This window comes from Triticum aestivum, chromosome 5D (genome assembly GCF_018294505.1).
Source record: "Triticum aestivum cultivar Chinese Spring chromosome 5D, IWGSC CS RefSeq v2.1, whole genome shotgun sequence".
Classification (NCBI taxonomy): domain Eukaryota; kingdom Viridiplantae; phylum Streptophyta; class Magnoliopsida; order Poales; family Poaceae; genus Triticum; species Triticum aestivum.
Window position 1 is genome coordinate 342,007,009 of NC_057808.1, and position 24,770 is coordinate 342,031,778.

At 45.3% G+C, this 24,770-nt stretch overlaps 1 protein-coding gene across 1 annotated transcript; it reads left to right on the forward strand.

Annotated features, from left to right (window-relative positions):
- Positions 1-17,296: 17,296 nt before the first annotated feature.
- LOC123121623 (uncharacterized) lies at positions 17,297-21,758 on the forward strand. The gene is made up of 5 exons (XM_044541640.1): positions 17,297-18,169; positions 20,444-20,501; positions 20,595-20,678; positions 20,755-20,896; positions 21,082-21,758. Exons 1-5 carry the CDS (start codon positions 17,602-17,604, stop codon positions 21,460-21,462), a joined length of 1,233 nt encoding a protein of 410 aa, XP_044397575.1. The 5' UTR covers positions 17,297-17,601; the 3' UTR covers positions 21,463-21,758.
- The last annotated feature ends 3,012 nt before the right edge of the window (positions 21,759-24,770 follow it).

Below are 24,770 nucleotides of genomic sequence, written 5' to 3' on the forward strand. Positions count from 1 at the left end.
GCTTGCGAGTACTTTGGATGAGTACTCACGGTTGCCTCTCTCCCTCTTTTCCCCCTTTCCTTTCTACCTGGTTGTCGCAACCAGATGCTGGAGTCCAGGAGCCAGACGCCACCGTCGACGACGACTCCTACGACACTGGAGGTGCCTACTACTACGTGCAGCCCGCTGACGACGACCAGGAGTAGTTAGGAGGATCCCAGCAGGAGGCCTGCGCCTCTTTTGATCTGTATCCTAGTTTGTGCTACCTTCTTAAGGCAAACTTGTTTAACTTATGTCTATACTCAGATATTGTTGCTTCCGCTAACTCGTCTATGATCAAGCGCTTGTATTCGAGCCCTCGAGGCCCCTGGCTTGTATTATGATGCTTGTATGACTTATTTATGTTGTAGAGTTGTGTTGTGATATCTTCCCGTGAGTCCCTGATCTTGATCGTACACATTTGCGTCCATGATTAGTGTACGATTGAATCGGGGGCGTCACACCTGCCCCGACCCGCGGCCCCCACCGTGGCCGTCGCCGTCGCCCTCGCCGCCCCCGCCGCCGCCCTCGCCGGCCGCCCCCGATGTGAGCCGCCACCGCCACGGCTCTGTTCAGTGCTTTTTTTAAATATAATGTGTATTATTTTTTTGTTCATTGCATTTTTTTCATATATATATATATAATGTATATATGTATGTGGTAGCTATGTGATGAATGGATGTGGCTATGTATGTATGAATATAATGTTCATAGCATTTTTTGTTTATATATGTTATTTTCATATATGTATTAATTTTTTATTTAGGTTGTTAGTAGATATCGATTTTAGGTTAGTGAATTTTAGGTTAGTGTAGAGGAAAAAGTAAAATTAGTAAGTACTACTTGATTTTAGAAGTAGTTTATTTTTAGTAAGTACTACTTTATTTTATTTATAGTAAGTGCTTAGTAGTTGAACTAGTTTATTTAATAAAACTACTTTATTTTACTATATGTTGAAGTAGTTTGTTTTTAGTAAGTACTATTTTATTTTATTTATAGTAAGTGTTTAGTAGCTAGTTGAACCAGTTGATTTAATAAAACTACTTTATTTTTACTATATATAGAAGTAGTTTATTTTTAACAAGAAAATTAATAGAACTAGTTTATTTTTTTAGTTAAAGCAATTATTCCCGCATCGACGTCGACGATGCCAATCCCGCATCCTCGTCGTCGACTCGGCGGAGGAGGCCGGTTTGATCAGAGGGGCCATGTCCGGGACTGGGCTCCGCCGGGCTGGTTTTGGGAGGTGCTACCTTCCGGGGGGCGTAGGTTGGTGAGGAGCCAGCCCGTCGTTGACCCGATCCTTGTTTGGTGGCGGTCGCGTGGGCCAGTGACGGTGCCAAGGCTTCCGGACACCGCGGAGGTGGTACGTCACCGTGTCAGCACTTTGGTGTAATGAGAGGACGAAGAATCCCGACTGTTGTCGTGGGGGTCGCTTCTCCTTCATTCCCGTGTGCTAGACATTTTGGTGTAATGCACTCGGGGATGAAAGGAGGAACGACCATCACCAACGGTCGAATGTATACACCACGTGAGCTGAGAGTTTTCAAGAAAAGACTCGACAAACCGATAGTCAACCCGTGATGAATAATAATGATCTAACTTAGGTTTTTTAGTACATATATTTAATTGTAGACGTTTAATATTTGAATTATGAACATAGGAAATGTCGTACTCGGACGACGAAAGTCTCCCGGGGGAGTGCGACTGGTGCCACGACGACCGAGGTCTGTGCGACAGGCCTCACCTGGACGAAGATCGGCGCTTTAGTATTAAGCTGGAGGAGACCTTCGATGTTGAAACGGTACACAACGACGACAAGTGTTATTTTTTCGTAATTAAGCACGACTTCAACTATTTCAACGTGTATTTTTCATCTTTTACAATTCGACTAGCTTATCCCATGCCATGCAAGACGCTACGTCTTGGAGAGGATGGGTTTTGAAACCATGAAAGTATGGAAACAAAGAAAATTCACCTAAGGACCCATCATGATATAGATTTTGAAGTAAATCTGTATAATTCTGAGAGCGTAACCCATTTTGGTTGCAAAAATTGGGAAGCATTTTGCAAGATGTATGGTTTTGATGAGGGTATGCTTGTCACCATGGATCTTGGTGATCCTGACATCGAGTAAGACAATATGGACATTTGGGTCCTTGTTGATACGCCTCCAATTCTGCCGCTATGTGAGTTTCTCAAACATAGTTATTAGCTAATTTATATTGTTCATTTCAAAATAGTTGACAGCTTATTTTCATTGACAGCTTATTTTGATTGTTCAAACAATGTGCGGAACATGGTAGACAGAACCTACTACACCGATGGCTCTGAGTTAACTTATAAGGAGAAAACTCATCTGGTCGGATTTTGTACTGATATTGAGAATTACAATATCTACAATCAAACTCTTCATCATTATGGTCCTCCATACGTGCCACTAGTGCACGTGTTGAACTACGGTAACTACTATGGAGATACCCTGGTAAGATTTCTTACTATTACGACATCCGTGCATATTTTGCATAGTTCTAAAACTAGTGCATTATCATTGCTAACTATGAAGTTATTACTATGTTTTTCAACAGATAATCCCAGAGGATTGTGTGCCTCATTTGATGTATCAGAATGGTAGCCTTGATGTTTTGAACATACAACCAGGTCATCCTACGAATCTCAACTGTCCATACCGGATTTCTAAAAGAAGTGGAGACATGAAAATCAAAGAATGGAAAAATGTATGGACAGTCGCAAGGAGGTTCTTGGAAGCAAAAGGAAGCAAAGGGAAAAAATTGGAGATAGGATGATCTCCATTCTCCATAATGGAGAGTCGGGGTCTATATTATTTTATGCTATTTTACCTTAAAGAGGGTATTTAGGTCCTACCTAATACTGATGATCATGTGCTAAGAACAATTAAGTAGGGTTGGTTCGATGACTATGAGGATGATGATCGTATGACTTGTTATTAATAACGAGTAGAAGTTGTATGATGATGATTAGTAGGACTTGTTATTATGATGATGCATGATGCGGGCATGAAGAGTTATTATATATCAGTGGGTGAAATGAACATGGATTGGAATGAAGTGAAGGCAACAAGCATGTGGTGCATGTCGAAAGTAGTACTAATCCAAACTTGATAAAGTTAGGATTAATATTACTTTCGACATGCACCACATGTTGCCGTCACTTTAATCTAAGCCATGTTTAGGCATAGAAGTAGCGTTGGTAAATCAAGCACGGAAATAAGAGAGGACAATTCTCTATGTTAGCTAGCTTACACACCCTAAATTACCCTCTAAACCCTCCCCCTTTCAAAAAAACAAAAACCCCAACCACTGAAATGCTGACGCGTGGATGTCTTTTGGTCCCGGTTGATGACACCAACCGGGACCAAAGGCCCTCCTGCCTGGGCTGGCCGCAGCGGCCACGTGGAGGCCCATCTGTCCCGGTTCGTGTAAGAACCGGGACTAAAGGGCTAGGGCATTAGTAACGACCCTTTAGTCCCGGTTCAACAACCGGGACAAAAGGCCCTTACCAACCGGGACAGATGACCATTTTTCTACTAGTGAGCGGTTAAGGAGTTGCAGATTGTTTTCTAGCTAATCAATTACTCCACAATGGTCTTTTCTACCGAGCTACAGAAATTGCATTGGTACATGGTAATATATTTTTTGCCATATGCTATGTTATCATCTACCTCTAATTACACAACATCTGAGTTGTGAAGAAGCATGACAAGACTTGAAGTATATCAAAAGTTTACAAATAATCTAGCTATTTGAGTGCTTAAATAGTAGGCACATCTTCCAAATCTGTCCACCTTATTTTCCAATATAGTCATCATGCAAAGATATAAAGGCTCGACTCATGATTGAAGGACGGCGTGGCAAAGCGCGCGTCATCCTCTAGTACCCTCCAATGAGGCTCCTCTAGTACCCTCCAATGAGGCTAATCTATGCCTGCACTGATTAGTTTCATCTAAACACACATCCTAATAGATACACCACCGATTAGTTCCACTAAAACTTATGTACTTAGCCACATGATGTCCAAAACTAGGAGTGCTGCAGGTTAACGTAGGACAACATGTGTCATGGGCGTTTGTCATGGGCGTTTGTCATGGGCGTTTCTTTAATAATCGGATATATATATATATGCTATAAAAGTGTTCCGATTTGGCTGCTCTTGTCAGTGGGTAATGGTCGTCTCGTCGTAAGCGTGTTCCCTTTGCAGATTTTTGGGAGGCCGTAGAGACCAAGGGCCCCCTGCAAAGTGGTATGGAAGAACCCCTGCTCATGATTAGAGCCTTGGGAGGTAGTATGACCCAGCAAAGATATTGTCGTGATACAAAAATGCTGGACGGCAGCATAAAGGGAACACCGTTCTTATAAAATGCGACTCCATGATGTGGGACCCTTGCCATATTAAATTGTTTGATGGCTACGAGGTACCTAACCAAATTAAATTCCCTAGGACGCTATGAGGTGAAACGGCTCATGGGCGCACAGTTCATCGCTTCTCCTGTCCCATCACAAGTCAAACAGTGAGCCAGGTTGTGGAGTTTGAAGCTAAAGTTCATGTGCGCTGTGTTTGAAGCTAAAGTTCAGTGTGTCGAACAGTTTCTCATACGTTAGAGCAACTCTAGCGGTGGCAGCCTTCATAATATACATGCTTTATACTCTCTTCGTTTTTAAATATTTGTCTTTTTAGTGATTTCAAATAGACTACCACATACGAATGTATATAGACATATTTTAGAGTGTAGATTCACTCATTTTGCTTTGTATGTAGTCACTTGTTGAAATTTCTAGAAAGACAAATATTTAGGAACGAGGGGAGTAATATTTTGAAGACTGCGAAGGTTGTACAAACACAAAGTTGTCATAATGTCGAGAAGGGATTTCCTGTGCCGTTTTGAGGACTGGACTGCACTCCACATTCTCACCACGTGTCCTTCACAATGGGGTGCCCACCTCCCCCCCCCCCTACCCCGCGATCTTGTATTGTAGACGATTGCAGCAAGGCGACCCTCCGTCACCGTTGCTCTTTGTCCTCGTCATCGACCCTCGGAAGCAGACCGTCGATGTGGCTATGGAGCAATACCTTCTACACAAAATTGGTGGGCGAGAGACCACTTTCTGCACCTCGCTGCACGTGGGCGACATCGCGATCTTTGTTGCTCCTATCAAGCAAGACATCCAAAATTTGGCGATCATCCCGAGTTCCTTTGGCGAGGTCACTGGGCTTTCCACCAACTTCCAAAAGAGCTTTGTTGTTGCTATTCGATGTGGACACCTCAACGTCGATGACATCCTTCAAAATTGGCCGGCCACACGAACATCTTTTCCAATCAAATACCTTGGCCTACCTCTCTTTGTGTGGCGACTAAGGAGACTGAATTTCCAACCGCTCGAAGAAGATCGCGGCCAAGCTCCCACCTTGGCAGGGGAGAAACATCGCCACGATTGGCTGAACCGCTCTGGGAAATTTACCACACCACCCCTCTTGTCATCCCAAGTTCTCAATAGTGTCAAAAAAGGTGGAAAGGACCTTCCTCTTGGGGAACGCGGTAATTTCAAAAAAATTCCTACGCACACGCAAGATCTATCATGGTGATGCATAGCAACGAGAGGGGAGAGTGTTGTCCACGTACCCTCGTAGACCGAAAGCGGAAGCGTTATGACAACGCGGTTCATGTATTCGTACGTCTTCACGATCCGACCGATTCTAGCACCAAAAGTACGGCACCTCCGCGATCTGCACACGTTCGGCTCGGTGACGTCCCACGAACTCTCGATCCAGCTGAGTGTCGAGGGAGAGCTTCGTCAGCACGACGGCGTGATAACGGTGATGATGAACCTACCGGCGCAGGGCTTCGCCTAAGCACTGCAACGATATGACCGAGGTGGATTATGGTGGAGGGGGGCACCGCACACGGCTAAGAAAATGTATGTTGTTGTGTTCTGGGGTGCCCCCCTGCCCCCGTATATAAAGGAGCAAGGGGGAGGCCGGTCGACCTTAGGGCGCGGCAAGGAGGGGAGGAGTCCTCCTCCTAGTAGGAGTAGGACTCCCCCTTTCCTAGTCCTACTAGGAGGGGGAAGAGGGAAGGAAGGAGAGGGAGAGGGAGAGGGAAAGAGGGGCCGCGCCCCCCTCCCCTAGTCCAATTCGGACTCCCTTAGGGGGCGCCACCTCCTGGATGCTGCCCTCTCTCTCCCCTAAAGCCCACTAAGGGCCCAATAACTTCCGGGGGGTTCCGATAACCCTCCGGCACTCCAGTTTTATCCGAAACCTCCCGGAACACTTCAAGTGTTCGAATATAGCCGTCCAATATATCAATCTTTATGTCACAACCATTTCGAGACTCCTCGTCATGTCCGTGATCATATCCGGGACTCCGAACTACCTTCGGTACATCAAAACACATAAACTCATAATACCGATCGTCACCGAACGTTAAGCGTGCGGACCCTACGGGTTTGAGAACTATGTAGACATGACCGAGACACATCTCCGGTCAATACCCAATAGCGGAACCTGGATGTTCATATTGGCTCCCACATATTGTACGAAGATCTTTATCGCTCAAACCGCATAACAACATACGTTGTTCCCTTTGTCATCGGTATGTTACTTGCCCGAGATTCGATCGTCAGTATCTCAATACCTAGTTCAATCTCGTTACCGGCAAGTCTCTTTACTCGTTCCGTAATGCATCATCCCGCAACTAACTCATTAGTCACATTGCTTGCAAGGCTTATAGTGATGTGCATTACCGAGAGGGCCCAGAGATACCTCTCCGACAATCGGAGTGACAAACCCTAATCTCAATCTATGCCAACTCAAGAAACACCATCGGAGACACCTGTAGAGCACCTTTATAATCACCCAGTTACGTTGTGACGTTTGGTAGCACACAAAGTGTTCCTCTGGTATTCGGGAGTTGCATAATCTCATAGTCATAGGAACATGTATAAGTCATGAAGAAAGCAATAGCAACATACTAAACGATCAAGTGCTAATCTAACGGAATGGGTCAAGTAAATCACATCATTCTCTAATGATGTGATCCCGTTAATCAACTGACAACTCATGTCTATGGCTAGGAAACTTAACCATCTTTGATTCAACGAGCTAGTCAAGTAGAGACATACTAGTGACACTCTGTTTGTCTATGTATGCACACATGTACTAAGTTTCCAGTTAATACAATTCTAGCATGGATAATAAACATTTATCATGATATAAGGAAATATAAATAACGACATTATTATTGCCTCTAGGGCATATTTCCTTCAGTCTCCCACTTGCACTAGAGTTAATAATCTAGATTACACAGTAATGATTCTAACACCCATGGAGTCTTGGTGCTGATCATGTTTTGCTCGTGAGGGAGGCTTAGTCAATGGGTCTGCAACATTCAGATCCGTATGTATCTTGCAAATCTCTATGTCTCCCTCCTTGACTTGATCGCGGATGGAATTGAAGCGTCTCTTGATGTGCTTGGTTCTCTTGTGAAATCTGGATTCCTTTGCCAAGGCAATTACACCAATATTGTCACAAAAGAATTTCATTGGACCCGATGCACTAGGTATGACACCTAGATCGGATATGAACTCCTTCATCCAGACTCCTTCATTTGCTGCTTCCGAAGCAGCTATGTACTCCGCTTCACACGTAGATCCCGCCACAACACTTTGCTTAGAACTGCACCAACTGACAGCTCCACCGTTTAATATAAACACGTATCCGGTTTGTGACTTAGAGTCATCCGGATTAGTGTGAAAGCTTGCATCGACGTAACCATTTACGACGAGCTCTTTGTCACCTCCATAGACGAGAAACATATCCGTTGTCCAGTGATCCACTCCTGGATTCCTTTGGTACCTCCCTGCTAAACAAATAGCAAGGCACACATCAGGTCTGGTACACAGCATTGCATACATGATAAAACCTATGGCTGAAGCATAGGGAATGACTTTCATCTTCTCTCTATCTTCTGCAGTGGTCGGGCATTGAGTCTGACTCAACTTCACACCTTGTAACATAGGAAAGAACCCTTACTTTGCTTGATCCATTTTGAACTTCTTCAAAACTTTATTAAGGTATGTGCTTTGTGAAAGTCCAATTAAGCGTCTTGATCTATCTCTATAGATCTTGATGCCCAATATATAAGCAGCTTCACCGAGGTCTTTCATTGAAAAACTCTTGTCTAAATATCCTTTTATGCTATCCAGAAATTCTATATCATTTCCAATCAACAATATGTCATCCACATATAATATTAGAAATGCTACAGAGCTCCCACTCACTTTCTTGTAAATACAGGCTTCTCCGAAAGTCTGTATAAAACCATATGCTTTGATCACACTATCAAAACGTTTATTCCAACTCCGAGATGCTTGCACCAGTCCATAAATGGATCGCTGGAGCTTGCACACTTTGTTAGCATCCTTTGGATTGATAAAACCTTCGGGTTGCATCATATACAACTCTTCTTTCAGAAATCCATTCAGGAATGTAGTCTTTACATCCATTTGCCAAATTTCATAATCATAAAATGCAGCAATTGCTAACATGATTCGAACGGACTTAAGCATCGCTATGGGTGAGAAGGTCTCATCGTAGTCAACTCCTTGAACTTGTCGAAAACCTTTTGCAACAAGTTGAGCTTTGTAGACAGTAACATTACCGCCAGCGTTAGTCTTCTTCTTGAAGATCCATTTATTCTCGATGGCTTGCCGATCATCGGGCAAGTCAACCAAAGTCCACACTTTGTTCTCATACATGGATCCCATCTCAGATTTCATGGCCTCAAGCCATTTCGTGGAATCTGGGCTCACCATTGCTTCCTCATAGTTCGTAGGTTCGTCATGGTCAAGTAACATGACTTCCAGAACCGGATTACCATACCACTCTGGTGCGGATCTTACTCTGTTTGACCTACGAGGTTCAGTATAACTTGATCTGAAGTTATATGATCATCATCATTAGCTTCCTCACTAATTGGTGTAGGAGTCACAGAAACTGATTTCTGTGATGAACTACTTTCCAATAAAGGAGTAGGTACAGTTACCTCATCAAGTTCTACTTTCCTTCCACTCACTTCTTTTGAGAGAAACTCCTTCTCTAGAAAGGATCCATTCTTAGCAACAAATGTCTTGCCTTCGGTTCTGTGATAGAAGGTGTACCCAACAGTCTCCTTTGGGTATCCTATGAAGACACATTTCTCCGATTTGGGTTCGAGCTTATCAGGTTGAAGCTTTTTCACATAAGCATCGCAACCCCAAACTTTCAGAAATGACAACTTGGGTTTCTTGCCAAACCACAGTTCATAAGATGTCGTCTCAACGGATTTAGATGGTGCCCTATTTAACGTGAATGCAGCCGTCTCTAAAGCATAACCCCAAAATGATAGTGGTAAATCGGTAAGAGACATCATAGATCGCACCATATCTAGTAAAGTACGATTACGATGTTCGGACTCACCATTACGCTGTGGTGTTCCGGGTGGCGTGAGTTGCGAAACTATTCCGCATTGTTTCAAATGAAGACCAAACTCGTAACTCAAATATTCTCCTCAACGATCAGATCGTAGAAACTTTATTTTCTTGTTACGATGATTTTCCACTTCACTCTGAAATTCTTTGAACTTTTCAAATGTTTCAGACTTATGCTTCATCAAGAAGATATACCCATATCTGCTCAAATCATCTGTGAAGGTGAGAAAATAACGATACCCGCCGTGAGCCTCAACATTCATTGGACCACATACATCAGTATGTAAGATTTCCAACAAATCTGTTGCTCGCTCCATTGTTCCGGAGAACGGCGTTTTAGTCATCTTCCCCATGAGGCATGGTTCGCAAGTACCAAGTGATTCATAATCAAGTGATTCCAAAAGCCCATCAGAATGGAGTTTCTTCATGCGCTTTATACCAATATGACCCAAATGGCAGTGCCACAAATAAGTTGCAATATCATTATCAACTCTGCATCTTTTGGCTTCAATATTATGAATATGTGTGTCACTACTATCGAGATTCAATAAAAATAGACCACCCTTCAAGGGTGCATGACCAGAAAAGATATTACTCATATAAATAGAACAACCATTATTCTCTGATTTAAATGAATAACCGTCTCGCATCAAACAAGCTCCAGATATAATGTTCATGCTTAACACTGGCACCAAATAACAATCATTCGGGTCTAAAACTAATCCCGAAGGTAGATGTAGAGGTAGCGTGCCGACGGCGATCACATCGACTTTGGAACCATTTCCCACGCGCATCGTCACCTCGTCCTTAGCCAATCTTCGCTTAATCCGTAGTCCCTGTTTCGAGTTGCAAATATTAGCAACAGAACCAGTATCAAATACCCAGGCACTACTGCGAGCATTAGTAAGGTACACATCAATAACATGTATATCACATATACCTTTGTTCACCTTGCCATCCTTCTTATCCGCCAAATACTTGGGGCAGTTCCGCTTCCAGTGACCAGTCCCTTTGCAGTAGAAGCACTCAGTCTCAGGCTTAGGTCCAGACTTGGGCTTCTTCACTTGAGCAACAACTTGCTTGCCGTTCTTCTTGAAGTTCCCCTTCTTCCCTTTACCCTTTTTCTTGAAACTGGTGGTCTTGTTGACCATCAACACTTGATGCTCCTTCTTGATTTCTACCTCCGCAGCCTTTAGCATTGCGAAGAGCTCGGAATTGTCTTATCCATCCCTTGCATGTTATAGTTCATCACGAAGCTCTTGTAGCATGGTGGCAGTGATTGAAGAATTCTGTCAATGACACTATCATCAGGAAGATAAACTCCCAGTTGAATCAAGTGATTGTTATACCCAGACATTTTGAGTATATGCTCACTGACAGAACTATTCTCCTCCATCTTGCAGCTGTAGAACTTATTGGAGACTTCATATCTCTCAATCCGGGCATTTGCTTGAAATATTAACTTCAACTCCTGGAACATCTCATATGCTCCCTGACGTTCAAAACGTCGTTGAAGTCCCAGTTCTAAGCCGTAAAGCATGGCACACTGAACTATCGAGGAGTCATCAGCTTTGCTCTGCCAGGCGTTCATAACATCTGGCGTTGCTCCTGGAGTGGGTTTGGCACCTAGCGGTGCTTCCAGGACGTAATTCTTCTGTGCAGCAATGAGGATAATCCAAAAGTTACGGACCTAGTCCGTGTAGTTTCTACCATCATCTTTCAACTTAGCTTTCTCTAGGAACGCATTAACATTCAACGGAAAAACAGCACGGGCCATCTATCTACAACAACATAGACATGCAAAATACTATCAGGTACTAAGTTCATGATAAATTAAAGTTCAATTAATCAAAATTACTTAAGAACTCCCACTTAGATAGACATCCCTCTAATCATCTAAGTGATCACGTGATCCAAATCAACTAAACCATGTCCGATCATCACGTGAGATGGAGTAGTTTTCAATGGTGAACATCACTATGTTGATCATATCTACTATATGATTCACGCTCGACCTTTCGGTCTCAGTGTTCCGAGGCCATATCTGCATATGCTAGGCTCGTCAAGTTTAACCCGAGTATTCTGCGTGTGCAAAACTGGCTTGCACCCGTTGTATGTGAACGTAGAGCTTATCACACCCGATCATCACGTGGTGTCTCGGCACGACGAACTTTCGCAACGGTGCATACTCAGGGAGAACACTTGTACCTTGAAATTTAGTGAGAGATCATCTTATAATGCTACCGTCGAACTAAGCAAAATAAGATGCATAAAGGATAAACATCACATGCAATCAATATAAGTGATATGATATGGCCATCATCATCTTGTGCCTTTGATCTCCATCTCCAAAGCACCGTCATGATTGCCATCGTCACCGGCTAGACACCTTGATCTCCATTGAAGCATCGTTGTCGTCTCGCGAACTATTGCTTCTATGACTATCGCTACCGCTTAGTGATAAAGTAAAGCAATTACATGGCGATTGCATTTCATACAATAAAGCGACAACCATATGGCTCCTGCCAGTTGCCGGTAAGTCCGTTACAAAACATGATCATCTCATACAATAAAATTTAGCATCATGTCTTGACCATATCACATCACAACATGCCCTGCAAAAACAAGTTAGACGTCCTCTACTTTGTTGTTGCAAGTTTTACGTGGCTGCTACGGGCTGAGCAAGAACCGTTCTTACCTACGCATCAAAACCACAACGATTTTTCGTCAAGTATGTGTTGTTTTAACCTTCAACAAGGACCGGGCATAGCCACACTCGATTCAACTAAAGTTGGAGAAACTGACACCCGCCAGCCACCTGTGTGTGAAGCACGTCGGTAGAACCAGTCTCGCGTAAGCGTACGCATAATGTCGGTCCAGGCCGCTTCATCCAACAATACCGCCGAATCAAAGTATGAGATGCTTGTAAGCAGTATGACTATTATCGCCCACAACTCACTTGTGTTCTACTCGTGCATATAACATCTACGCATAGACCTGGCTCGGATGCCACTGTTGGGGAACGTGGTAATTTCAAAAAAAATCCTATGCACACGCAAGATCTATCATGGTGATGCATAGCAACGAGAGGGGAGAGTGTTGTCCACGTACCCTCGTAGACCAAAAGTGGAAGCGTTATGACAACGCAGTTGATGTAGTCGTACATCTTCACGATCCGACCGATCCTAGCACCAAAAGTACGGCACCTCCGCGATCTGCACACGTTCGGCTCGGTGACGTCCCACGAACCTCGATCCAGCTGAGTGTCGAGGGAGAGCTTCGTCAGCACGACGGCGTGATGACGGTGATGATGAAGCTACCGGCGCAGGGCTTCGCCTAAGCACTGCAACGATATGACCGAGGTGGATTATGGTGGAGGGGGACACCGCACACGGCTAAGACAATGTATGTTGTTGTGTTCTAGGGTGCCCCCTGCCCCCGTATATAAAGGAGCAAGGGGGGAGGCCGGCCGGCCCTAGGGCGCGCCAAGGAGGGGAGGAGTCCTCCTAGTAGGAGTAGGACTCCCCCTTTCCTAGTCCTACTAGGAGGGGGAAGGGGGAGGAAGGAGAGGGAGAGGGAGAGGGAAAGAGGGGCCGCGCCCCCTCCCCTAGTCCAATACGGACTCCCTTGGGGGGCGCCACCTCCTGGCTGCTGCCCTCTCTCTCCCCTAAAGCCCACTAAGGGCCCAATAACTTCCCGGGGGGGTCCGATAACCCTCCGGCACTCCGGTTTTATCCGAAACCTCCCGGAACACTTCCGGTGTCTGAATATAGCCGTCCAATATATCAATCTTTATGTCTCGACCATTTCGGGAATCCTCGTCATGTCCGTGATCATATCCAGGACTCCGAACTACCTTCGGTACATCAAAACACATAAACTCATAATACCGATCGTCACCGAACGTTAAGCGTGCGGACCCTATGGGTTTGAGAACTATGTAGACATGACCGAGACACATCTCCGGTCAATACCCAATAGCGGAACCTGGATTTTCATATTGGCTCCCACATATTCTATGAAGATCTTTATCGGTCAAACAGCATAACAACATACGTTGTTCCCTTTGTCATCGGTATGTTACTTGCCCGAGATTCGATCGTCGGTATCTCAATACCTAGTTCAATCTCGTTACCAGCAAGTCTCTTTACTCGTTCCGTAATGCATCATCCCGCAACTAACTCATTAGTCACATTGCTTGCAAGGCTTATAGTGATGTGCATTACCAAGAGGGCCCAGAGATACCTCTCCGACAATCGGAGTGACAAATCCTAATCTCGATCTATGCCAACTCAACAAACACCATCGGAGACACCTGTAGAGCACCTTTATAATCACCCAGTTACGTTGTGACGTTTGGTAGCACACAAAGTGTTCCTCTGGTATTTGGGAGTTGCATAATCTCATAGTCATAGGAACATGTATAAGTCATGAAGAAAGCAATAGCAACATACTAAACGATCAAGTGCTAGCTAACAGAATGGGTCAAGTCAATCACATCATTCTCTAATGATGTGATCCCGTTAATCAAATGACAACTCATGTCTATGGCTAGGATACTTAACCATCTTTGATTCAACGAGCTAGTCAAGTAGAGGCATACCAGTGACACTCTGTTTGTCTATGTATTCACACATGTACTAAGTTTCCGGTTAATACAATTCTAGCATGAATAATAAACATTTATCATGATATAAGGCAATATAAATAACAACTTTATTATTGCCTCTAGGGCATATTTCCTTCACTTCCTTTGGGTAGCATCTGATAAGACCACTGGTGCGAGACGCAAGGTCAACTATGAAACGGTCTGCCACCCCACTCACCTTGGGGGCCTTGGTGTGCTCAACTTAGAAAAAATCACAATGGCACTGCGGTTACGTTGGCCTTGGCTCGAGTGGACTAATCCTAGCAAGCTTTGGGTGGGTGTGGGCAATCCTTGCGATGTCGTCGACATGAAGCTCTTATACGCATGCACTAGTATCACCATTGGAAATGGGGCCAAGGCGATTCACCATGGCTGAATGGTACAAGGCCGAAAGACATTGCCCCGCTCGTCCATGAAGCCTCCATGCGGAAGAAATGGACAGTTGGGAAGGCTCTTGCAGGCAATGCATGGATCCAACAGATCAAGTTAACCGACGATTTTACCATGGAGCATTTATTCGAGTATCTTGAGCTTTCGAAAATGATCTCGCACGTCCAGCTCAATAACAATGTGGAGGAGGCAATCTCCTGGAGGCTGGCGGACAGCTGTACCTACTAGGCAAAATCGGCCTACAAAGCCCAATTTCTCGGTGCCACACTTACTTCTATGAACAAGATCACGTGGAAGACTTGGGCTCCTCTCAAAGTCAAGTTTTTTTTTTTTGCACGGTTAGCCATTCAGAATAGATGAACCTTTCACCGTCTGGCTAGGAGAGGTTGAGATAACCTTGAGCTATGCCTCCTTCAATAAATTTCTAGAAGCTACCCCATTAATTCTCGAAGCTAGTGAGGTTTCACACCTACGTCGGTTCCCAAAGCTAGCTTCTTTTCACACCTATCCATAGGGATAGGGATTGTCCCTGGTTATAAAACTCTATCTCCCCCATCCTTTAGAAAAATATTTTGTCAAACCATTCAGATACAAGCCTATGCAACAAGACTGCTAGAGACCCAAGAGTTCCTTACTACCTTTGCTCTCTGAGTTCATCTGGATTCGCGAGAAGGAGCCTCTGGTTCCCCCTAATTCGTGCTCTACGTTTCCGGTTGTTCTGTGTGGGTTAGTACCAGTTTGTGTTTCTGCGATTGTTCAGATAGCGGATTGAGTTTTGCAGCTCCCGTCAGCCATCCCCAACGTACGAGTCGCATCCAACCTTGGCAGGTACAAAACTATTTATTCCGACTGCTTGCAGCTATTTACCTTGCTATACATACATTTCTTTTTTGCCTGTTGGCTATGTATTTTATATGAAATCCTGGAAATGTGGTAGTTTTATATATTTTTCTATTTTTTAGCATGAATTTTTATATATTTATAATATGTTTTTTTTATGGAGAATACATGATCCATTTGAACATGATGGAAGTTTTATTATATATATCATGGTTATATGTTTTATGTTGTTTAGCTATTTTAATTCAAGTCAAAATCCTAGTGTTTAAGGCTTGGTGGTGCGTCACAGGGAAAACTTGGCTTCATGGTCCAGAATGGACACGATAATTGCTGCGGGCTGGTTTTAGTGAGAGATTGCGATGTATTTCTGAGCAAACGGGATTGTTCCTACCTCGTGTGGGACAATCGTCCGCTCGGGTTACTCCCATGGAGGAACGTCAGCTAGCTATTGGAGTTCTATTTATAACGTCTGTTAAACAGATTACCTGTATATAAGACAGTGGCTCGTGGGCCGCTCAAGATCGACTCGTCGTTTGGCTCGATCCAAGGCCGACTCGAAAAGAAAAGAGTCGAATATGATCACCTTATGTAGCTCGACTGGTATAATATAATTATATAAAACAATCCTTATATTAGAAGGAAATAGGATAATTTATTCATATATTTTGTGTATGATTTTTCTCCATTTATCTAGTACTCCCTCCTGTTATTTTTACTCCGGATACAAGATTTGTGTCCAGTGAAACTTTGCAATTTTCGACCAAAATTATCTTAAAAATTGTCAACATCTGCAATAACAAATATATATATATATATATATATATATATATATATATATGAAATATGAAATTTAATGGCATTGATTGGGTATTGTGAATGTTGATACTTTTTCCTATAAATTTGATCAAATTTGAGGTACTTTGACTTCGGACAAAATTTATATGCAAACTAAAAAGGACCGAAGGGAGTAGCAAACATGGAAACTTAGTTAAGCACGGAGAAAAAAAATTAGACCTCAATATAGTACATGGTCAGACATGTGTGAAATATCTTGTTGTTTGCTTTTTTTTTTACCCAAATTTGAGAGCAGGCGTACATTTGTTTTCTTCTTTTGCTAGTTCATGCATGATCTCTTGCGATTAAGCATGGAAAGAATAAGCCAAACTACCTTGAAAATTATATCATCGTTTTGATTGTAACGATATTTTATAATGGTTTCTTATCTTGTGGTGTGCCCTGTTTTGTTTGAAACATTGCCATGAATTATTTTTAAAAATCAAGTTATTTAACTCTAAACTAGCTCGAGATCGATTCGAGGTACAAGCCGAGCACGAGCCACTTCCTACAGGTTAAACTGTGAGCTTCGTTTAGTTTGAGCTTGCTTGAATTTTAATATAAGTTGAGCCCGGTCTAGCCCAATTGGCTGGAGCTCGACTCGTTTACAGCCTACCTGTACAGCAAAAACCGAAGCGTGGCACGACAAAGAGGCGGTTGGCCTCGCCTCACACCACGACCACAGTGCCTGCCTTTGGCTCATTTGCGTTGGGTTATTCTCGCCGTGCGTGAGGACCATGGATCAGATCGATCGGTCAACCTCACCTCGCACCCACCGGACACGGCAGGAGGGCGCCGGATTACACCGCCGTGCTTTGTCCCTCCTCCCTTCACCGCCGATCGACTGCAGCAGCAGGGGGGGGCCGGGACAGGAGAACGAGATTTCGCTGGGCTAGGCTAGACCTAGCTAGCTGCCTCCGCGCACCGGCGTGACCGCGACGTGGACGTACTTCGATCAGCTCGGCTGACACGTCCTCCCCCGCAAAAACCTCTCATGGCAACAGCGCTCTCGACGCGCCACCAACCGCCCGGCACTCGACCGATCGCGCGCCCAAACCCGCGCAGAACGTACGTACGTAGCCAGCACCCGCCCGCCACCCACCAGCCCACGTACGTTCGTTCGCGCCCGAGAAGGCGAAGGCGATCGAGAGCCACCTTATAACAGCCCGCACACTCCGCAGCTCGCAGTTCGTTCGCACACTGTACCTCTCAGACGGCAACGCCGGAGCTCGCCATCGTCTCCATCGATCGCTCCATATAATCCTCTACGCCCGCGTCTGCCTCATCGATCGTCCTAAGTTACTAGCAGGCGCGTCCACGCGAGGCCGACGGAGCACCGGGAGCTGAACGGGAGCCAGGCAGGCAGGCATGTCCGCCGCGGGGCCCAGGGTCGCCGGTGCAGCCCGCAGGCCGTCGTCCCCGAGGCCGCCGTCATCCGGCGCCGGGGGGAGGGAGAGGCCGCCGTCGGCCGGCGCCGGTGGGAGGGAGAGGCCGCAGCCGACGACGCGCCGCGGCGACGAGGACCCGCGGGCGGCCGCCGACAGCAAGGCCTCCAACTCCAAGAAGCGGCTGCCGTCCGCCGCGGCGGCCGCGAGGGGCGCGCTCCCGTCCATGCTGCTGCGCCGGTCCGAGCTGCTGCGCCGCGGCGGGAAGAACGGGAACATGCAGTCGCTCAACGTGTCGTGCGCCTCGGAGGCGTCCGACGACTCCTTCTGCAGCCGGGCGTCCACAGGCAGGATCGGCCGGCCGGCGGGGGCCGCTGCCCGGCGGAGGGCGGCCGGCGGATCGTCGGCGGGGCCCCCTTCCGCTCGGAAGGCGGCCAGCGTTGCGCCGGACGGTGCAGGAGCCGCCGCTGCGGTGGCACTGGGTTCGATGATCGGAGAAGCTGCGGCGGCGCCGGGGCCGCCGAGGTGCCCCTGGGTGACCCGTAACACTGGTAGGTGGTGCAAATTAATCCCGACACTAATCATGTGATTATGGCTTCTTTTCATTACGGCAAGGACAAATTAAAGGCGATGCTAAATGCAGTTAGTAGATGTATAAGTGGATAATTATGCTTTCTCCTTTTGCTATCATGCATGCTATTAACTTCTATATGTTTATACAATCGGTAGCTCATTTTCTAGCTGCGAATAGCAAGTGTATCGGTAGCTCATTTTGTAGCTACGAATAGCAAGTATACTCGTGGTCACACTACTATTAGGAGTACTCTTCTTCTTACAATCCACAAATAGTACTCTTTGGCGTATCCTCTATACCCTAAATACCCTAAATACCCTAATACTAGTCAATGAATTAGTATTTTCTGTTCCCCTAAAGAAAAGGCGAATTCCTATATTTTGGGCACTAAATCAAGATTGAGGTAGACTTCGCAGACTAAAAGCACAAGCAAGATTGGGCACTAAATCAAGATTGAAACTACCTTTTCCGACAAATTTCTGCATATGATTTTCACATATCTACCTTGCACATGTTTTTAGCAATATCAGCACTCAAGAAACTGAAAGGAAAAAAAATTCTTTCTGGGACAAATTTGCACATACGATGTCCAAACGACGACTTTTGGGAACCAGGGGAAGTAATGTACATAGTAAGTGCAGTTAACATAAACCCGCTGACAGTTAGTAAGGATGCACGAGGTCTTGATAAGCTTAAAGGAGAAAAGATAATTGACCGCTCATCAAGGCCTCATGCATCATCATTAGTAACCGTCAGCCGGTATATTCAGCCGTACGTACTATCTAGCTAGCTTAAAATTTACACAACTCTACACGGGGCCTTTCTTTTTGAAAGCTAGTCTGCCCTAGCTATAGCTTTTTGGACCAGGATTATGAGTGGTTGTGACTTGTGATGTTTCCGAAGTATATATACATACATAGTACCCCTCAAAGCAATATATCCGATTTCCTCACGTTTTCAGAATACAGCACTGCGTCTGCTACAGAATTGTACATCGTATTTTCCATGCTAGATCACGTCTATCGCACTGTACGTACGTACTCATGAGAGAGAGACCCTTTGCCTCCGTCTATATCAGCCTGTGAGCTCACGTCCAAACGGAGACCGCTGCATTGATATCAGTAGTATTGCACTGACGTGAACGTTTTACCTCTCCCAGGAGAAAGGGAAAACACCTCTAGGAGTATCTTGTACTAGTACTATAATTAGCATTAATCTGGGGCCGATGATTGCGATTAATTAGACCATATGGCATCATAAACGTTTGGTGGTGCACAATTGACAAATGCGCAATCAATATAAAGATGCACTCAGATGTTTGGTGGCGCGTCCGCTATCCGGCGAGTACTTGTCAATTTTATCTCCCCAAAGGATTCCTTCCATTACCCACTAGCTTGTCGGCACAATATTTCTGAAATCTAATCAAGTTGTTAAACCCTCGACTTAACAAAACCAAGTGGCATGAACTCCTTTCTAGTAGTCCTTAACCGGAGAGCAAGTGTTTCTCTTCAGTGCGATTGGCCAGTGAGAAATTTTAGGTGCAAACACAAATTCGGTGTGGTAAGCAGGCTTAGCTTGACCTGGAATTTCGCATTATGTCGCAAACTTGCGATGCGGAGATCGATGATGGTGGCCCGGGACTTTCACCCCTCTCTGATGTTCCAAGAAAAGAATGGCGTCCCAGGCCCCAGGATATATATCTTTTCTTCTTTGTTCCTTTTCTCTTGGTGGCGATACTGATGTGCTTATCATTGCTCTTCCCTTTAAATTTATGCCAGTTGAGCTTTGCATCTTTTCTGCAGCGCATTAGGCAGCGGAAACGTATTTAATTGCTCCGGTTGTACTCCATTTGCAGTTCCTTTAATGTTGTTAATTTGCTTGCAGCTTTAATCTTCCTATTTGTAGATTTTTGCCTTCCTTTAGTTTCACGTACTTTAGCAAGAGCGTAGGACGACAAGAGAACCGTACAAACTACCACATAGTACTTGTTTGTAGCATTAGAAAAGCTGTGTTGCCTTTTCATACTCAACAGTAGTACTACCTGATGTCTGCTGATCATACACCTAATTAACTGTTAGGCTGGGACCTCTGGCCTTTTGGACAAAAACATTCTGGTTACTGTAGCCGTCTAATCAAAACTCTCTCGTCCTTGCTCCAATCTTGCAAACTTTCTAGGATCTTCAACTTTCCGTCACAATCCACCTTGTTTTTCACCTGACTAATGAAATCTTTGATTTTACATCTGTAACAGATCCATGCTACACTGCCTTTCATGACCAGGAGTGGGGAGTCCCAGTGCATGACGACAGGTATGCCCTAAGCCTAATCAAATCATCTCAAGTTAAAATGCTAACAAGCAAATTAATTATATAAAGTTACAACTTTCAGTTCTAAATTCACAGGAAACTATTTGAGATGCTTGTTCTGTCTGGTGCACTAGCTGAGATGGCATGGCCTGTAATCCTCAGCAAGAGGGACGCCTTCAGGTAAGCACTCCTTTTTACCTCTTAACATCCCACCAAACACTCAAATCTCATCAAACACCATGCATGCATTTCACAGGGAAGTGTTCATGGATTTCGACCCTCTACTGGTGTCGAAGCTGAACGAGAAGAAATTCCTGGGGCCATGCAGCCCGGCCAGGTCCCTGTTGTCGGAGCACCGGCTCCGAACCATCGTCGAAAACGCGCACGAGTTACTAAAGGTAATTTCATCCATCATGTCACTCATGCTATCCATATCTGTCCAGATCTTGATCTTGATGGCCTAAACAGCATTGGCAGCCAATTCAATCTGCCCAACAACCATTTTGTTTTCTCTTCTTAATCTTAGACTTAATGCCTCCCACTGTTTCTTTCTGACATTAAGTCTGAACCTCGCTGTTGATAGATCATAGAGGAGTTTGGGTCGCTGGATGAGTACTGCTGGGGCTTCCTCAACTACAAGCCCATGGTCGGCAGGTACCGGTCGCCCCGGGAGGTGCCGCTGCGGACGCCCAAGGCCGAGGCGCTCAGCCAGGACCTGATGCGGAGGGGCCTCCGCGGCGTCGGGCCGACGGTGGTCTACGCCTTCATGCAGGCCGTCGGCATGGCCAACGACCACCTCGCCACCTGCTACCGCCTCGACGAGTGCGCCGCTGCAGAGGCCTCCGACGGCGGCCATGGCGGCACCCTGGTGAAGGAGCAGGAGATGGGCAAGATGTGCGGGATGATGATCGAGTGCGTCAGCCTGGAGAGTTCCATGGCCGCCGCCATGATCAGCATCTCGTAGGCCGTAGCGGCAGCAGCCGGAGATCGTGGCTGTGACTTGTGTATATGGTTGTTTGGTTTGAGGTTTGAGCAATGCGTTTGATTGATTGAGTAGTTGATGTTGAGCTTGTGTGCGTGCGTGTGTGTGAATGAAAAAGATAAAAGATAGGTGTAGCTTTGACAGGGGAAACCGCGGGACGAAGGTTTGATCCACGATTGACGTTAACAATTCGCAGGGTGGTGGAGCCGTCCCGGATATTGTAAAGTTGAGAGATTGTTCTCTGATTGATTGATCTATATATACACACTGAAAACAAAGGGGGTCTGATTCTTGGGCTTTTGTTTGTTTGATCGCTCGGATGTCACTGAGTGAAGATGGAGGCGGAATATATGATAGACTATGTAGGTAAAGTGGACCGTTGCAGCGTCGACGTCGTGCATTTTGGCGCCTTTACACAAATGGAAGAATGGAGCGCAAGAGCAGGACCACGTTTAGGGCAGGATCACTTGGATGTACTCTCTCTAGTTTTAAATCAAGATATAAACCGGTGTTTCGTACAAGGTTGGTCCCTATAAGACACAACTTTGATCATCAACTTGAGTTATTTGTGTGTTTATTTATGCAGCTTCAATCATTTGTGTGTTTATTTATTTTACAGTTTGATAAAATTATGGCATCATGGAAATATTTTTGTCGAATAGCATATGAGTATCAGGTTTCAGTTTGCCTTCGGTCCGTTTCTGCAGCCTAAGACGTAACTGTGGTACTGCCACTGTTAAATTGTTGCATCGAGACACACACAAGCGCGCGCGTGTGTGACCGGAGGGCCCGGGGCAGACCCAAGGGTCACATCACTTTTGTTTCCCTATAGTAAGAAGCAACGGGTAGAAACGTGTAGGACGTGTTTGGTTGCTAGCAATCATTTTCGCCATCTTACATTTGTGGTTCGATTGAGCTTAGCTGAGGTAATACAGCCTCTCCGCCATGTTCTGTGATATGTCTGGTTGCCCACAAAGCAGAAGGCTGTATTAGGGAAGCAACAAAGCCTCAATGTTCGGTTCCTGCGTTTCGGGATTTTGGGCTGGCCTGAAGCGGTTCGATGTGTTCGGTTGCACACATTTAGCTCAATGTTATTATCTTGTACGTCAATATGGCGAGCTTGTAAGTATCATCCTTATCATCGTTGTCATTTCATGTCAAATACGATCACATGTAATAGCAATACGACAATGATGACGAACTAGACGACGAATATCATGTTCTTCAGCCTATTGAACCCGACATGACATACACCCTTGCATCTTCATGATTACTCTTCACTTTAAGAACAGACCTGAGAACAAACCTGGAGTAATCATCATCTGCCTCCTCCCTAGTCTTAAATTCTTTATAGCGACTGTTCTTGTATCCATTCACTTGTTCATGGCATGTCTATCATGAACCGTAGGCTCCTGGAACCCTCCCTGAGTACGCCACATACCACTACATCTAGCAAGATAGAAGAACAAAATCTCAACAAGCTAGACAAGTACCACAACCTATGGGACAAAAGCAACATAAGCATTCATGATTCATATACTAAGTCATCACAAGTTCATCCTACCTACTATGGTGTCATGATACTACCATAAAAAAGATGGTGGAATCCTACCACCACAAGTTCACCATCACCATGTGAGGGGTTAGTATCTACCAACTCAACAAAAATAGGCTATCAAGAGTTTCCATGCCCAAATACCACAAAATGTACATCATCATGCATGCATGCATGTGGCCACCACCAGAGACCCTTTGCACTACACGTAGTAGTGTTTGCTTAGCTAGGTCTTAAGCCATAGCGTTGTGTGCTCCATTGGCATCCCAACAAACCCAAGACCTTGTGCCATGTTGAGGTGGTGGTTAAGAGCGACCGCTATAGCCTTCTCACCAAAGCCAATGTTGTCATGATAGAGCTGTAGAGGGAAGGGTGCACGTCAACATGCTTGCTCTCCCTAATGCAGATGCCACCTCCTTGATGGTGTCAGTCATGCTGCTAAAATTAAAACGCTTAGCTCCTCATCCATTAAGGCACCATCTACCTCTTCCTCTCAAGAGTAGGAGCGTGATCAGTAGAAATCCATTAAGGATGATGGTCTCCGACTCTTGGGTGCATGGATACTCGGTAATAGGCAAGCAAGAGGCTCACTGGAGCCCATGGCATGCTTGTCAATAGATCACTGTAAGATCAAGCAAAACAAGTGTTAGGTTAGCCAACCGCGATGTATCCTTGGTAGTGCTCAACCTCCAACAGAATCGTGAACGTGTCCTGATCCCATTATGTGACACTAAGGTCTCTAAGCTTGGACACCTGGATCAATGTCGCACTCCACTTCCTAAGATGGTTATGCACCTGTGTTGAGGACACCTCTGTGCCATACAACTCAAAACCCTTCTTGGCAACAACGTCCATGTGCACCTACTTGAAGCCCTTATTAGCCCTCATCACACTGACAATGATATCATACATCTTGTTCAGAATGAAGGTGGATATAAAAGTTATCATCTCTGAAAGGATCGATATAATTGACTAGAGGGGGGTGAATAGGCAACTAACAATTTTTAGCTATTCTTTACCAAATTAAACTTTGCAACAAGATAGGTTGTCTAGATATGCAACTAGGTGAACAACCTATATGATGCAACAACAACAAGCACACAAGCAAGCAAGGGATAAAACACAAATAAGCTTGCACAAGTAAAGACACGAGATAACCAAGAGTGGAGCCGGTGAAGACGAGGATGTGTTACCGAAGTTCCTTCCTTTTGAGGGGAAGTACGTCTCCGTTGGAGCGGTGTGGCGGCACAATGCTCCCCAAGAAGCCACTAGGGCCACCGTATTCTCCTCACGCCCTCACACAATGCGAGATGCCGTGATTCCACTATTGGTGCCCTTGAAGGCGGCAACCGGACCTTTACAAACAAGGTTGAGGCTCTCTCCACAACTTAATTGGAGGCTCCCAACGAAACCCCGGAGCTTCACCACAATGGAATGTGGCTCCGAAGTGACCTCTTCCGTCTAGGGCGCCCAAGCACCCAAGAGTAACAAAATCCACACAAGAAAGTATGGGGGAATCAAATATCCTTTGGTGGATGTGTAGATCTAGGTCTCCTCCTTCAATCCCTAGCAAATCAACAAGTTTGGGTGGCTAGGGAGAGAGATCGGGCAAGAAAGCTTTAATGGTAGTAATGGAGGAGAGAGAGAGGCAAGAGGTAGGTGGGAGGTAGGAGAAGCAACTCCTTAAATAGGCTCCCCAAGATCCAACCGTTATGTGCAGAAATGCATGGGACCG

What these genes read in the sequence shown, in the direction of transcription:
- LOC123121623 (XM_044541640.1), top strand. Translation starts at nt 17,602, where the DNA reads ATGTCCGCCGCGGGGCCCAGGGTCGCCGGTGCAGCCCGCAGGCCGTCG. An exon ending in CTGGGTGACCCGTAACACTG is followed by an intron (nt 18,170 to 20,443) that starts GTAGGTGGTGCA and finishes CATCTGTAACAG; the next exon opens with ATCCATGCTACACTGCCTTT. An exon ending in GTCCCAGTGCATGACGACAG is followed by an intron (nt 20,502 to 20,594) that starts GTATGCCCTAAG and finishes CTAAATTCACAG; the next exon opens with GAAACTATTTGAGATGCTTG.